The sequence below is a fragment of the Pagrus major genome, chromosome 6 (assembly GCF_040436345.1).
Source record: "Pagrus major chromosome 6, Pma_NU_1.0".
Lineage (NCBI taxonomy): Eukaryota > Metazoa > Chordata > Actinopteri > Spariformes > Sparidae > Pagrus > Pagrus major.
In genome coordinates, this window is record NC_133220.1 from 27691097 (window position 1) to 27707254 (window position 16158).

Below are 16158 nucleotides of genomic sequence, written 5' to 3' on the forward strand. Positions count from 1 at the left end.
GCTGGGCATCATGGGAGATGATCCAGTTGGGCTGTTGAACACTTGAGTGGGGAGCACGTTGCAGATAACATCGCCTACGGCAGCTCAGGCTGATGGAAATGAATAACTAATAAACACAAGTCAGGGAAGCTCCAGGCTAGTGCACCTGAATTACCTCAGCTGAGAAAAACAATCAGGCGCAGGCAGCTCCATCGAGGGGGGGAAAAAAAGCCGACAGGAAGTCACAAGTCTACTGAGACAGAACTGCGATGCCCCCTTCGCTCCACAGAGCTCATTTACTGCTCCTCAGTCTCGATCTTTTCACCCCCACCTTCGGCAGCGATCAAAGTCATCTCTCTGACTGCCCTCTCGCAAAGAAATGACACCAAAATATCTTCATTTTGAGGGATGTTACATGAAGGGCCAGACAGTGGGTTTCACGAGGTTGGTTAGCCATAGCTGACACCCAAGAAGATCCTAGAATATGGATTAGATGTGAGCCATGGATAACACATAAGAACTTTTTCTTGGTTTAGTGAAAACTTAGCCAGAACCTGTAAAACTTTCCAGTGATCAGTGGATTTTTCCCTTGAGACATTTTGTTCAAGAAACGGATGTTTGCCCTATGGTTGGAGGCAACACCTGAATGAAACATTTTCCGATCTGACCTTGAGATGCAGCTGTTTTAGCAGAGTGTGTTGTCCTTGTTCAGAGAGGAGCACGACCAGACACTCACCCAGACAGCACCCAGCAGAAAAGAGACTTTGGAATCTTTTTATATTCATTCAGATTGTGTCTTTTTCACTAAACTCTGCGTAGACAGACCTAATAAAGTCCTTGAAAACCTTAACAGCAGACTGAGACATTTCCTTGGCAACAAGTAAAATGGACAACACAGTCCTTAAGATAAAAAAAAACATGTAAAAATAGATAAGGAAGAGATAAGGAAATCGTTGGACAGAGATAAACCAATGAGCAAATCAAAAACTGAATGGGAGACGTCGTTAACACTTCATGCCTCTATGCTTCGGGCTCCCGCACTGAGAAAGTCCTTGCTGTAGTGTATTGATTAACAAAGGCAATGGTGACAAAAATGGAAATGACAAGTCACTGAGCAGCAAACCACACTACTGAGCACCAACACTGAAAGAGTCAAGGAAGTATTTCACTGCTCGAAAGATGGCCTTTTCATAAAACCTGTCTTTGCAGTTGAATGCACAATATTTTTAAATGAGTGCTTTTTTGACCAGAGGAAACGGGGGGGGAAAGGGCTGTGATAGTCTCATTTTTTTAAAGGTAGAAAATCTACAACTACCAGAATCCACCACATCACACAGCACAAAATGAATGTAAATTAACACTGACTTTGTGGAGAAAATGACTCAATGCTGGGAAATGATTTGTCCATGCAGCATGGTGTTTTTACTTGACAAGAAATCTCAGATCAGGTGGTTCAGTAGGCTCTGATAGTGTTCGAAGGTTACAAATAAGTGGAAAAAGTTGTTTTTGTATAAGATCAAATTACTTTAGATCGTTGCTGCAACACAGTAATAAGTGAAATACATTTCAACACTTTCAAGTAGCATCATAATCACTAGTAGTGAGTAATTTTCCACTTAAATTGGTGTGTTTTTTTTCTCGTTTCTTGGCCTTTATTTTTAGTTTGCTGAAATGACTGTAAATTAGCAAACAAAGTATTTGCTAGTGTATTACACTTTGTTATTTAATTCCAGCAAACTGTAAAAATTAATTTATCCCCGAGGAACAAGAAAAAAATTGGCAATTTAGTTGGAAAATGACTTAATACTCGTGATTATACTGTTTTCTGTTGAAAAAGAATGGTAGCTTCACTCTATCTAATGTAGCTGTTTTACCTGTAAGTTGCTGAATCTCAAAAGATGTCCTAATTATTTGAGGCATAAAAGACACATAAACTAGTAAATAACAAGATGAATAATCTCAAATCTAATATTTTACATCCTTGCAAGCACAGAATTTTTTTAAGCGCACCAGACCAATAAAATTGGTTTTGCTCATCCATGTCGAAACAGGAAACAATATGACGGCTGGCTGGTAGCAAACAATCTCATATTACATTACACTAAGATGTAGTGTTTCTGAAACATTTCAGGTGAGAAATAGGCTATGCAGTCAAAGAAACCTGGTTTTTATTTGATCACCACTGCCTCATTTTACAGTGTGGTTTGAGTTTGAGAGAGAAAGAGAGGTGTCTCTCTCTGTCTCTCAATCTACTTCTATCCATGCTGTTTGTTTGCTGTCCGTGGACGTGTGAATACAAAAATGCATAAGTACAATCTGAGTTTAAACAACAGCCCTATGGCCAGCACAAGTCCACCAGATGATGCAAAATTTGTCGGTCAGCTTTGCGGGGGGAGGCTCTGGATGCAGGCAATGTGGAGGACAGCTTACCATTTGTTCAACTGCATACACTACTCACAGTGTAATGATTCAAATCAGGCTGAAAATTGGCTTTTGTTTCATTCCCTTTCAGGTAAACTCTCCTCTCAATAATCTTATTCCCTTTATCTGGGGCCTTCGCCTCCTCTGTTGGATAATTTTCACCTGCTTGAAAGCGAATCAGGCTGTGTTATTTATTTAACACTGAAACCACCACGGGATGAGGGCTGAAGGGCAGACGAAATGATTATGTGATTATTCATAAGAGCTCATTTGTAGTCGGAAGTGCCACGCATTGCAAACACGGCATTTAATTAAAGGATCTTTTTTGTTAAGTGTGGAAATAAGTGGACACTGGAGGGGTTGGAGCACCCCGTCCGAGCGTTTGGATTATTTAGGAGGGCTAAAGTTGCAAGTGTTTGTCAACCGGGCCCTGCAGGCTGCCGTAGCACTGTGTGAGGGATTATAGACTGGCGGAGTCAGTGGTCTGTCCCCTCGGCAGCACAGCGGCCTGGCCCAGATGGAGCTTTCTCCGCAGGTCCCGGCGTTATTAATGTTCCGTCCAGATGAGAAACGATGCCGCAGCCCTGCTCATCTCGCTGCCCCCCTGGGGGACACCTGCCGCCACTGTACCATACACAGGTTATGTTCCCACAAAAAATAATAATAGAAAAAAAAAATTCATAAAGAATAGCCAGCGCTCTGATAGAACAAATCAAAAATACATCTTCAGAGGTCGTTTGGTTTGGACACACATACAGAGCCCGGAGGAGGGAGCACTCCTTTATCTTTGGCCAAATTTGCAGAAACAGGCAGTCTCCCTGATGTGGTATATTATCGGTCATTAGCTTCAAACTCCAACATCAAAGCACACTGTGAAGATCACTCCCCATTGTCGAATGTTTACCACCTCATGAATACGTGGCACGTGCGGGGTTGTTTCAGTTGCTATTGATAACTGTTTGGGGCTGTTATTAATATATGGGGATGTGACGACAGCTTGTGTAGGGAGGTGTCATGCTCAGTGGGGGTCTGCTGTCAGATTATCCCCGTAGTGGGAATTGATTATTAGCTTTGACAAGGAGAACTATGTCCCAGTTATGTCAGGGCCAACGAGGCTCTTAGTGAAGAACATCCCTTTTAACAAGTCAAACGCTCGTATCTCTCCAGCCTCGCCGGGCCGATCACATGCGCTCAGATTAGGCGCTCATCACTGCACCACTGCCTTCATCCCAGTGTGTGAGACATGTAAGCCCTCAGCCACAGTGCCGACACACACACATACTGTACATACGCGCTCATTTGCTCCACACATGCACGCAGATGCCCTAATGTGCACACATGCTACCACTTTGTGTTGTCATGTAGCCGCTGTAGCAGTAAACTCCTTCAACAAGAGATGCACGCAGATGCCCGCCCGTCGCTGATCACTGATGGGGAATGAACCCTTCTGTTTGGCTGCAGGCGCATATAGCTGAGCATGACAGGTTGTCATGGTACATTTGAGATACATCCAGGGGGGAGACACATGGACGCTACTTGAGGGGGGGGGACAAGAAGCGCGGCAGTTCTTTCACACAAATTACTGGTCAAACAGTACAGAGTATCATAAACAAGATGGAGTTTGACAGTCTTTAAAATCTAATAGTCCCATTACATTAGCGGGGATGTAGTTTATCAAACAAAGTGCTTCCTTATTGGCCAACCTTGTCCTTGAAGGTGTTTTGTAAGAGCTTACTCATTAGTTTAATTGCTTGCATGGATAGCAAAGTCCAAACTGGTGACACCCAAGAACAGCTAAGCAAACATCTCACCCTCCTGTTATAAAACCTCCTCCAGTCTCTCTTTCTGCTCTCATATTGTTTCATAGCCCTCTGCTACTGTGTGTGGTTGGCACATAACAGGCAGGTAGATACTGCCTGAGGGGATGGACAGAAGGAGCACATCACACTGTACGATAACTCGTTTCTCTTACTGACAGACACACACCAAGGCAGACGTAAGGAGGGACTAACAAACAGCAAAAATCCTCCTGGGCCAAAAAACATGTTCGTGTCTTCGTAGAAGTTGAAGATAATGACTGTGAAGCTGGGTTTCTCTCCTCCATCTTTGTCACATCCCACTGAGCTCTCACCGCAGTGACGATGTGATTAGACTCGAAACCTTTAACCTGCCAGGAGAGCATCTGATCCTAAGCTGGAGTTGAAATGTCTCCTTAGTTTCTCCCCTTTTCTCTCTCTTTTAAGAGTAACATATCTCCTTTCTGCTCTCACTACTGGAGTAACAAGTCTGTTGTTGTGCTGAGAGAGAAGTAAAGAAGCATAAGGCAGATCTATGTCAGCTGTCAGCTTTCGTAAATCCTTTTTGTGCCCACATAAAGCAAAGGAAATAACCACACAACAAAAGGAGGCATTGTTCTTCCATTAATAGGCAACACGAACACACACACACGCACACACACCTACTCCACAGGCGCAAAGCTACGCTCACTTATTGATGCTCCAAGTGCACACAGACACACTCACACAGGAATAGTAGCATCAAATGAAAGATTCTGCAGAGCTTTTATTGTAACTGTACATTCCTGTTTTACCTAGATGAATCTGTGGTCGTGCATAGCAAGAGACCCTTTCTGTGGCATTTCCAAGAATTAATTTAAATTCAAGAGCCAAAGTCAAAGTAATCAAATAAAAAATACAGCAAATTCTTCTTCAGGTCTTGCGGGTGCCGGGGAGTCCATTTCAAATTCAGAAATTTCAGAAAAGCTGTGTGATTAGAAAGCCAAACGATATTTTCTGAATAGTTAATCAAACCTCAGCTCTCTCTTTTCTGAGGGGGGCAAAGATTAATGCCGAATAATAACTCTGTGAAGCTGACCTCGAGTTCAGGGGTCCGAGTCTCAGTCCCGCTGTAATTATACACTTGCTTCATTTGCTTCGTGCTCCTGTGACCCTTTCAATACTTTACTGCTGTTGCAGTACCCTGCGCCTTTGTCTCATTAAGATGGAAATGTTTTGTTTTTTAATCAGGCAGTTCACTGTAACTCTTTTTGCTTTAGTTCGTGATTATGTGAATGAAGGACTGATTGAGGGGCCGTTTTGTTTGCTTAATAAGTAATCAGTTCACTTGCAGAGCAGTGACGTAAACTGATCAGGTAAGGAGGAAGAGACAAAAGACTTTCTGGTGGTAGAAAAGCAGTGGCGGATGTTTAAGGGGCAGGTGTGGAAAAAAATAAAAAGGGCACCAGCGCGCAGAAAGTCGTGATACATTTCACCCTGGAGGGCACTTTCTCACATTTTACTTTGTCATGTTTTGTCCACCACAGGGGCATCCAAGAGGGCACTTTCACTGTGTTTTTTCAGACACTGGGGCACCTAAGGGGGCCGAGTGCCTGAATGAGTCAGTGAAAGAATAGAGGTGAAACTGGTTGTGTGAGGAAGCATCAATCCCCCACCCCAAACTGTAAATTTAATCCAACAGAATGGTTTGAGAATTTAAAGCCTAATTGCTTTCTGCTCCAGATCTTGACTGAAGGCAACTAATTTAAGTGATTCACCGAAAGAACAGTCACCACGGCTGACATCATCAGAAAGCCATCGTTTTGCCATGATTAATTTAAGTCCACCGAGTGCTGCGCAGGCCACTTCAAGTTAAGAAACATTAACTATTCATCGAGCCCACAGACACGTATTCACATTTTGACACCGACGGAAATCATTTCTCTGCCTCATCCGTCAAGGTGTTCAAACATTCTGCTACCTGGCAGGGACGTGTCAGCGAGTTCAATCCATCACACGGGGCCGCTCACCAGAGATCTGACAGATGCACTTGTAAAAGGTCCATCGCTTCATGTTTTTCAATCCATTCAAGTCCCAATCTAGGTTGTTTGTCCATCAAAGCTAAAGACTCCAGCCTGCTGCATGGCCAACATCTTGAATCAAACACTTCCAGTCCTTGTTTGCTGATTATTCCAAGCCCATCTGTCATCTTTGACAGTGTGCAGCAGCTACTTTATGTTAACACGTGAGGATTGTGTTAATTGGTGTTGATGCCTTAAATCACGTTGAAGGCTTTCAGCTCGTAAACAGATGGATCTGGAAATTAATAGTCAGCCCAGAAGGGGTAGTTGGGACAGTGGTCAGTTTACAGCCCTCCTCCCTCCTCCTCTCGCACTCCACAGCAGACACAGAGGATGAGTAAAGTTTGCTGATGTTGGAACAAAGGTTATACCCTCCATGCTGACGGCTGCACTGGGAGTAGTTAAAGTAAAACGACTGTTGGAGGTCAGCGGTCACCAGAGAGTGATGCATGGATCCCAGCCCAGAGATGGCTCTTCTCCAGTGGTCAAGGTCAGAGCCAGACGCCCTGGCCCGAGTACAGCCACAGACATGAAGTGTGTGTGTTCACATCAGGCCCGACTCTGTCTGTCTGTGTTTTATCCTCGAGGCATTCAGACCAGACATGTCGTTTACAGTGTGTTGCCAGGTTTTGCTTGTCTTCCACATGTGCTGACTGAAATAGATTTTTGAGGCAAAGATCAAATTTGAACATGAATATTTATAAGATGCGTTTCATAGTCGCTGCTCATTAAAGTTTTACTCTCCCTTTAGTACAAGACGAGGAGCTGTCAAGATGTTAATTAGGGTTGTGCATAAGTGCATTTTTTTAAAAGTTGGCGGATCATCCTGCCTGAGCTTTATTAACATTATAGTGTTTTTTCTGTCTTTCCTTTTGAACACAGACCTGAAGCCTTGCTCTAGTTTATAATTTCTGCATGGTGACATGTTTTTCGGGCTAACACTGCCAGTGTTATGAAGGCTACTGAAGCTCAGCCTCATGAGCCACAGTGTCCACCGCTTTTAAAAAGCTGTAATGAGGCGACTTCATTGTTTTGCATTGCAGACATTTTTATTTATTTTTGTAAAAATACAATGCTTTGAAACATAATTTGTTTTATTTTTTTGTAAGGACAAACACGTTAAAATACCTTGTTAGCTCCAATGTTACTGTAATTACATCTAATCCTTCTCTCTGAATCTATGTAAATATTGTTTTTATATATTTTTTATTAAATATGTTTCACAAGTTAAACTATTAGACTACCACTAAGGCTGCAGGCAAATCAGATTTCTTTCTCAAATGAGATCTGAAAGACAGTGTCCATGCTGTTATTTAGTGATCTCAGACTGGATTTTTGTGTCCAGACATCACCAACCAATCTGCATGCGTTGCTGTGGTAACAACGTGGGCGTCGGTCCCTACATACACTGGTGACGTTGCTTTCCAACAGGGAAGCATGACAAATGTCGCTCTCCAATCACACTGTCAAGTCGTGGAGCAGGCAGTTTATTTCAGAGTGACTGTCCACAGACTGTTGCTCTCTGTGTTGTCCTCGGCTCTGCTGGTAGCAACATGGATTCTGCTCTGCCGCACTGATGTATTCAGTCTGGATTTGATGTTGCTGTTGTGTGTCGCGCGACACAAAAGACATCTTAAAATCCAATATCAGCAGCAAGAGCATCCAGACTGACTGAGACACATCTGTGGAAATCTGATCACATTTCAAACAACCTCCAAATGCAGTTTGGATCTGATTTGCAAAGATTGCATTTCATGTGGTTTTTTGTTGTCCAGATTTTCTAAATTCAATCTGGATATGGCCTTGATGTGCCAACAAATGCATTTTGGGTTGGCAGTCTGAATATTCACATAATACCCACAAGATGCCTTCTGCTTCACTTTAAAGTTCATTCTCATTGTAATGTGTGCTGGAAGTTTTAACTTTCCACATCATATTTGTCTAAGATGCAAACTGGACCATGATTGGCCTTCAAGATGTCACAAAATCAGGTTTATACGTTAAATTCAGATTTACTTTTTTCTTCAGCAAACAATTTATTTTTCAAAGATGCACTCTGTAGTTTGGAAAAATACATACAGAAATTTATATTTTATGCCTTTTTATGCTTATATATTTTAATAATCAATAAGGGAGCTTATATATTTTATTTACAATATATATAAGGTAATAATACAAACTGAGAAGTGTTTATTTTAATAACTGAATAAATGAGTCTTCCTCAGAGGAAAATAAGGTCCCAGAACACTGTTTAAAGCTAGAAAGGTGGCAGGGTCCGCCAAATTTAAACAAAGTAAAACTGTATGAAATGATGTTGTCCTTTAAGGTCAGTTTGTTTATTTAGTTTTATAAAAAAAGTAAAATATTTTCTCTTATTATTAAAATTTCTTCCCAAAAACTACACAGTGCAGCTTTAAGAAAAGACATAATTCATAACAACAAGGAACTCTAAGCATAACATTACGACTCTCATGTCCAATCCTAAAATCCACAGTCACTGGCTTTGATGTGCATGCTCAAAAAGCAGAATTAATCAATGCAAGAGGGTCCTTTCACACAGGCTTTCCAAACATTTGAGGGGCAGCAGAGCGCTTGAGTGGAAAAAAACAAATTCGAGCATCAAAAAGATGAATCTCAGAGGAACCCTTCGATGTCAAAGACCTTCTAACGAAGAAAGAGAGGGCACATGTTCACATATGATGAGAAACACAGAGATCCTTTGTTCAGATCCTGATGATTTTTCATCCGATTTGACTCTACAACACATCGTTATTAGCACTGACTACTCAGCAACCATGCTGCTCTCTTGATCTGTGGGTTTAAATTAAACTCATAGACAATAAAAACACACAGAAAATACACCGACATATTCTAATGGACAAAACAAACCATGAAACAATGTTCGCTGTCAAAACAAACAGCGAAAATCAATAATCCAGGTCAAGCGGTGAACTATTGAACAATCAGTTGGCATTCTGACTCGTCCCCCAGTTCAGAAACATTATACAGGAATTTAATATTAGACATCATAGCAGTAGATAAATAATAAAGGCAACAAAGAATACTGTGAAAAACTTCACAGGCCCATGTAATGCAGCCGTTTTGTAGACTCCCCGTGTATAAATTATCTATGCTCCATGTGCGCACATTTCAGGCCACGGAGAGCGAGGTGAATTTAGTTCTGTGAAGTACAGTAAACATCATTCAACTTTCATGCAAAGCGACTCTCGTGAGGCAGCGTTTTTAATCTCCTGCCGCATTTTCCGCTTCCCCTTTTCTACCTCCTTTCCCGCTTTTCTCTCTGGTTCCATTTGAAGGAGCTGATTTTTGCTCTGCAGGTATTACTCCACCATTTTCAATTGCGAGTGGATTCTGCATTCACATTGTGGAATATAAATCCTTCTCGGTTGGTGGCATAATGAAAAACAACTCCATTCCTCCCCCTCGCTCTGTATAGCGAGAAGAAGGGGCTAAACAGAGTGGCAGCACATCATCGTCCCTCGGTAGAATTGATTAAACACATCTCCTCAAGCCTCATCATAATTTGCCACCTAACGAGGACTTCCAGCGTAGTTATGGTGTTGCGCCTAAAACACCGCCGAATGTAAACATGATTAATGATGTGTAATGCATATTTAGCCCATGGATGAAGACGGAGGGAGAAAAGGGAAGATAGATGGAGCTTGGTGGATAATGGACCAACATGTGGTAATTAGTGGATAAGGTAAACAGCCATGGGGGGAGCCAAAGGGCAGGTTCACAGCCTGTTAGTGGATGCTCTCACTCTGGCGATGGGTTTCCTCAAGGTTCATGGAGAGAATAGCAAAGAAGGAAGTCAGGAAATGCAGCAAGTTCACTGAACAGCAGTGGGGTGTTACTCTGCGTCCAGTCTGTTCTCTGGCATATATTTGTGTGTGTGAGTGTGTGTGTGTGTGTGTGTGTGTGTGTGTGTGTGTGTGTGTGTGTGTGTGTGTGTGTGTGTGTGTGTGTGTGTGTGTGTGTGTGTGTGTCTGTTCACACTTTGTGCTGTGAGGGACTGCACTTAAACCGTCTTCCTCCATCAGTTGGAGACGGCATGTTGCTCATACTCACAATTGATTGGTGGTTGGCCTGTAACCTTGGCAACAGCAGGCTGGAGGGGGAAAAATGTATTTTTCCGAATGGTTAAAAAAATGGGTTTGGAAAATGAAATGGCACTAGTTTAACTCATTGCTCTCTCCCAGCTATTTGACCTTCACATTTCACTTTAAGTCTACATGATAAAAGGAAAGAAGCTATTTAGAGATTCTACTACATCCTACACACTGGAAAGCTTTCTGTGGGAGGAACGATCATCTGATAGCTGCTTAGAACTTTTGCCACGTCACGCTTGCTGTCAGTAAACGGAGGAGTGTGAAAAACAAAAAAGTTCTTCACACATCATGGTTTATAAATGAACCAGGAGATGACTTTGAAAGAATGGTTTAGATGTGTCAGTATGATTTAATTCAAAGAGAGAGTTCCCGCTGCAAAACAGGACAAAACATATAACACAAAATGCACTTTTGACAACACAATTTTATACTGTTTTTCTTTGTATATATTTGTATATTTATATTTTACCTTTCTAGCTTCAAACAGGGACCTTATTTTCCTCTGAGAACAGCTTGATTAATCATTTATGGAAAAATAAATATCTCTGAGTTTGTATTATTACCTCATTAATATTGTAAATATTTAAAGAGTCTGAATTTCTTCTCCAAAACGCCGTACAAAACTACTTTAAGGTAGAGTTTTATTTGAAGGGGTGTGTCTGAGACTGAAATGACACCATCATAACCCTGCCATTACACCTGTACCTGTGTCTTTATACATGTTTAAGTGTCATTAAGGGTCAACTAGGTAATTTTCAATTGGCTTAGGGTTGATTGGCCTAATGACACTTCATGTGCATTCATAAACTAGAGCTTTAGGTGCCGGACAATGGCTTCCTACTGCTTCCAGTGTTCAGGTTGGTTGCTGGAGTCTCACTATTTTTAACCCTTTCTCCCACTGCGTCCCAGATTAGTAAGTTCCCCTTTAAATCTCCCATTTTCACGCTGATACAAACCAAATGGGTGTTGCTCAGTTTTCTGTGTTGGATTCGTGCCATGGTATCTGGCAATTTAAGAGGCAGAGGTGAGCGTGCACAAGTGACCCTGCCGACGTTTGTTACCGGTCCTTGAGCCCCGCTCACTTTGCCACTGCACATGGATGAGAGAGTTGCCAAGAAGAAGAAATACGCTTCCAAATTTCCCTCCGCCTGGTGCGAGACTTTCCCCTTCCTTCACCTTTGCCTCCTGCCCGACTCACTCATCCTCTTACCTCAACTCTGCAGACTGTAGTCCTGCATCATTTTATCCTCCCTCTTGTTCTTTCTGAAGGTCTGCCTGGCAGTGATGACTCCTCACACACTCTCACAACGTGATGTTAATTTTAATTGTTGACTTTTGATCACTTTTTTTTGTACATTTTTTATTTTGTTTATACATTTTACAGTGAACTATGAATTTAAGACGAATAGAAAGTTATCTTACTCTCATATCCTTACTTATACTTATTCCATGAATCGGTGGTGGTGGTTGAGGGGAGGTCGTTTGCCAACACCCCAGAAAATCTCCCTCTTTTTCACAGCCTCACATTAGCAGGCATGTTCATGCAAGTATCACGTCAGGATTATTATGACAGAAATGTGTCAGTCTTCTGCACACCCAGTCAAGTGTTACTGACATGAAAACACTGCATCACAAGTGTTCATCTCAAATACATTGCAACTATACGGGTGTGGAAGAGTGTGGATGCACATTTTCTCATATGATTAATTCAACATATGGACCGTGGTGAGTTAATTTGAGTAACCAAAGTTTATTTATACATTTACCTCCTACATGATGTATGCAAGTCAAACAACATAAAAGGTGATATTTGGTAGCATTTACCACTGAAAACATGAACACACACACACACACACACACACACACACACACACAACCACACATACAGCTCACCCGGAGACATGCGTAGAGAAGGAGGAAAGGAGGGAGGGAGACCTTGATGAGAAGATGAGAACATATTTGTTTTTGTCAGCTAGCTGGAGGAAGAATTTCAGTCGATGTTAATGAGAGGCAATTAGTTTTGATTAAAAACGAGATTGCTCCCCTACATGCAATGTAGCTGTATCAAAACAAAATAATGATTAATTTCTGTTGGTAGAAGACATTATTGTCAACAGCAAAAGTACCCATGCAGCAACGATACAATTGCTCTGAGGCCGGAGAGGAGGAAAAACATTCATTTAGGGACTCGGCTGGATGTTCCTCTGCAGAAGCTCATAATAAAGTGTGTGGGTGCTTTTGTATGCTGTATCTACACATATACAAGCGTGCCTGTGTATAATGTGGACACAAAATATGTTTGTGTGGGAGGTTTCTGACTACGTTGAACTTTTGGTGATCATTCTGCCTCCATTTTAAACTTTGGCTACTCCTAATGTTGATAAATCTATGTTTCCATTATTAATTTACTTTAATGCTCATTCAAGGTTCATATTTAATTATGCCCCTTGGCTTTATCATTTTTATCTACTGCGTTCGCTACAGTTTCTTTACTACTATAAGTACTTGTATTGACACTTGTGTCTACGTGAAACTAACGGCTGTTGTTATGTCTCTTTGCTCACCTTCCCCAGCATCCATTGTAATTGGGAAATGGTGGTGTGAGATGGAACCGTGTCTGGAGGGAGAGGAGTGTAAGACTCTGCCTGACAACTCTGGATGGATGTGCTCCTCTGGGAATAAAATCAAGACCACAAGAGTGAGACCTCCCACACACTCACACACACTTGAGCACAACTGTATGTATGTGCATCTACAGACCTGCACTCGCAATGAACAGATGCACACTTACACGTACAGTACATGCATATGCACATGTAACCAAGGCATACACACTAGCACACTCACACCAATTTCAAACAGTACATGCCAAAATGCCTGACAGGTTTCACTCTCCTAGATACTTCTTCTTTAAGTCCAAGAAAAGAGGTTGACTCTTCTCTTCGACTTAAAGGAGACTGTAAGCTCACCCAAAAATAAAAATGTAGTCATTATCTTCTCACCCTCATGTTGGTGGAAAGTTAGGTGAAGTTTCATAATCCTCAAAATATTTCAGATGCTTCACAGCAAAACAGCATTCTAGTATTCTCGTAAACAACTGAAGTAGATGGGGACTTGTTTTAAAAGAAAGAATATTAAATTCAGCCTTCAATGTCGCTGCTAAGCTAAAGTGAAGTTGGAGAATGATGCCAAGCTGTTTTGCTGTGAAGCTCTGGCAATGTTTAGTAGACGACGACCCAGTTTACATGACAGTTTTGCTAAAAACTGAAAGTTTTTCCTTTGCATTTTCAAAAAAAGGTCTGCGTTCCTATTACAATTTCAGTTTTCAGAATTGAAGAATTGAGAAATGCTAGTTTACATGACAACAGCTAGGGTGGCGTTTTCAAACCAGTTTCAAAAGTTTGCGTTTTCAGGCCCCCAAAATCCTGTTGTCACATGAAACAAAAGGCCAAAACACAAGAAAAGTATATGCACAAGCCATTATTGTGTGAATAGCCCCAATGAATCTACATGTGGGTGGGTCAATAATGACTGAGTTTTCATTTGCGGTGAACTGAGGAAATCTTGCCACTGCCTGCTTAATTTTTAACTAATCTTCTGTCTCTTAACAATTAAACATGCATAGTGTCAAACCTGTGGGTGAAATAGATGTGCACAAATCACACTGTAAACAGTCTGAAAACACAGCACATCTGTGAGCTGTATAATACTGTGGAATTTGTTTGGTGTAAGCATACTATCTAAGGGCCCATAGTAGTAAAGAACAAACATAAAGTAGGCCGTAAACAAACAGGTGGGCTCTGCCTCAGGCCACACTCCTCTCACAGATAAAGTTAACGGCCACTCTGCTTCTCCGCTGCCTTTCGGCTCTGTAAACTGACTCCGAATGCGGCATGCAAAAATAATGAAGGGAGTTAAGTCCTCGAAGCCAGCAGTCCAGCACTCTGTGACAGGTTGATCACCCGATTTGTATTCATTTAATTGACTCCCCCCCACCCTCACCCTCCCCTTCCCCACCTGCTCGCGATCAGCAAACCCTCGTCTCCTCTCAGTGCTTGGTGACAATGACTTTGAATAGAAGCAGAGACTAATGTGATGGTAGAGGGGAAAAGAGGGAGCAGCCAGTGAAGGTTAGACCACACGGGGCTTCCCAAGGTTGCTCTGCAGATTTATAAGCCAGCAGATAGACATAAAGCTTTCACTGGGGCCCTTCGCTGCCAACCATGCACAGGCCCAAAATTCTCAGAAAGAAGTTGATCGAACGGGGTCTTGCCATCCTGTCAAGGTAAGGTGCAGTGCTTGGTTCACTCTAAAGAATGCATCTCTAATTCTCAGTGCAGTCCTTTGCACAATTTGAAATAAGTAAACTTGATTGTTTTTGTGTAACTTGGGACAAATTATTAATTATGCTCTTGAGATACATTAATCAAGAGTGTACATTTCTACACACAAATGGAGAATGAGCATTAATACGTATCTATGAGTAAAATGGCCTAATAATATCAAAACCTTAAGAGAAGAGGGCCAAAAGGTCAGGCCTGAAGCTGCTTTTCTACCCAATACACACGTGTCCTTTTTTCTTGACCCTCTCTTTGCAGAACACCCAGCCATACTCCCCTTTTTAGCTTCCGGAAGCAAAATGCAGAGGATGCGTCAACAGAAATTGAGCTGCATTCTTGCTTCTGTAAAGGTTAGTCTTTTTCTCAAGCTGTTGTTTGTTTTAGTTTTTTTTTTTTTTCGTCTCTCTCTCTCTCTCTCTCTCTCTCTCACACACACACACACACACACACATCACTGTAATGCACTTGAGTGTCGGGCGGTAGGAGTGGGACCAACTCATGTTCAATGACTTCTCATTAACCCAAATACTCAGTGCGAAATAATCAAGTGTGTGTTTACATGCTGTGCATGATTAGGCAGGCGTGACACAAATACTGAACGCACCGCCACCCACTGTAAATATTTATCACCCGGCAGCACACGCATAAATACAAAGTAAGTTGCTGCATTTTCATATAAACGGTGGCACTTGTATTGCTAAAATACACCAGTCGGTACATAGATGGGTAAACACGCAGCAGCACGCTCATGGTGGAGTACTTAGAAACACACACACAGAGCCAGGTCCACCCGTGAGCAGAGCCCTGCTGCCTGCGAACAGTGTGTAATGGCAGGATCAGTGCCTCTTCCTTTCATTGCCTCCTTTGTTCCATGTCCTGTTTTTGCTATCAGCCACTGTGTGGGTTTGATTACAGTGACTTGCTCTGGTCTGCCAATCCCATTAGTCACTAATCTGTGACATGCTACTTGCTCCTCTCTGTGTGTGCTCCTAGTTGTGTACAAACGCACATGTTTGATGTGTTTGATACGTCTGTGTTTGTGTGTGTACGCTCACACGTGTGCACGAGACCCCCCCGGCAAAGCCTCTTCCCTTTTTTCCGTCATGTGGCTTCTTATCAGAGGCCACTTGATATCCTGATCCCCCTCTGAGGGTCTTGTTGAAGCAGCTATCAGCACACAGCATAGCCCACAGGCTACATGAAAGGCCTTTTATCCTGCACTCTGCTCTCTTTTTTAATCAACATTCCTCATTCACCTGCCTCTTAGGCCAAATTGCCTCATTTGTATTTGTTCTGTAACAAGCTCAGCAAGCCCATACTGCACCATTGTTTTTTGTTTCCTTTTCATTTTTAAATTCTCAGCCATTTTATTTCATCTGCAGGTTTTCATTTTGCTCTGAAAAGTGTCAGGGAAACACAATGAGGCCAA

General features: G+C 42.1%; 1 protein-coding gene across 1 annotated transcript in view; it reads left to right on the forward strand.

The window, feature by feature from the left end:
- Positions 1 to 15014, forward strand: part of tafa1b (TAFA chemokine like family member 1b) — a 114906-nt gene extending 99892 nt beyond the window's left edge. The window contains exons 3-4 of the mRNA XM_073469028.1: positions 12963 to 13087; positions 14988 to 15014. Coding sequence (XP_073325129.1) covers positions 12963 to 13087; positions 14988 to 15014 — 152 coding nt within the window. The remainder of the gene's footprint in view (positions 1 to 12962; positions 13088 to 14987) is intronic.
- Positions 15015 to 16158: the final 1144 nt, after the last annotated feature.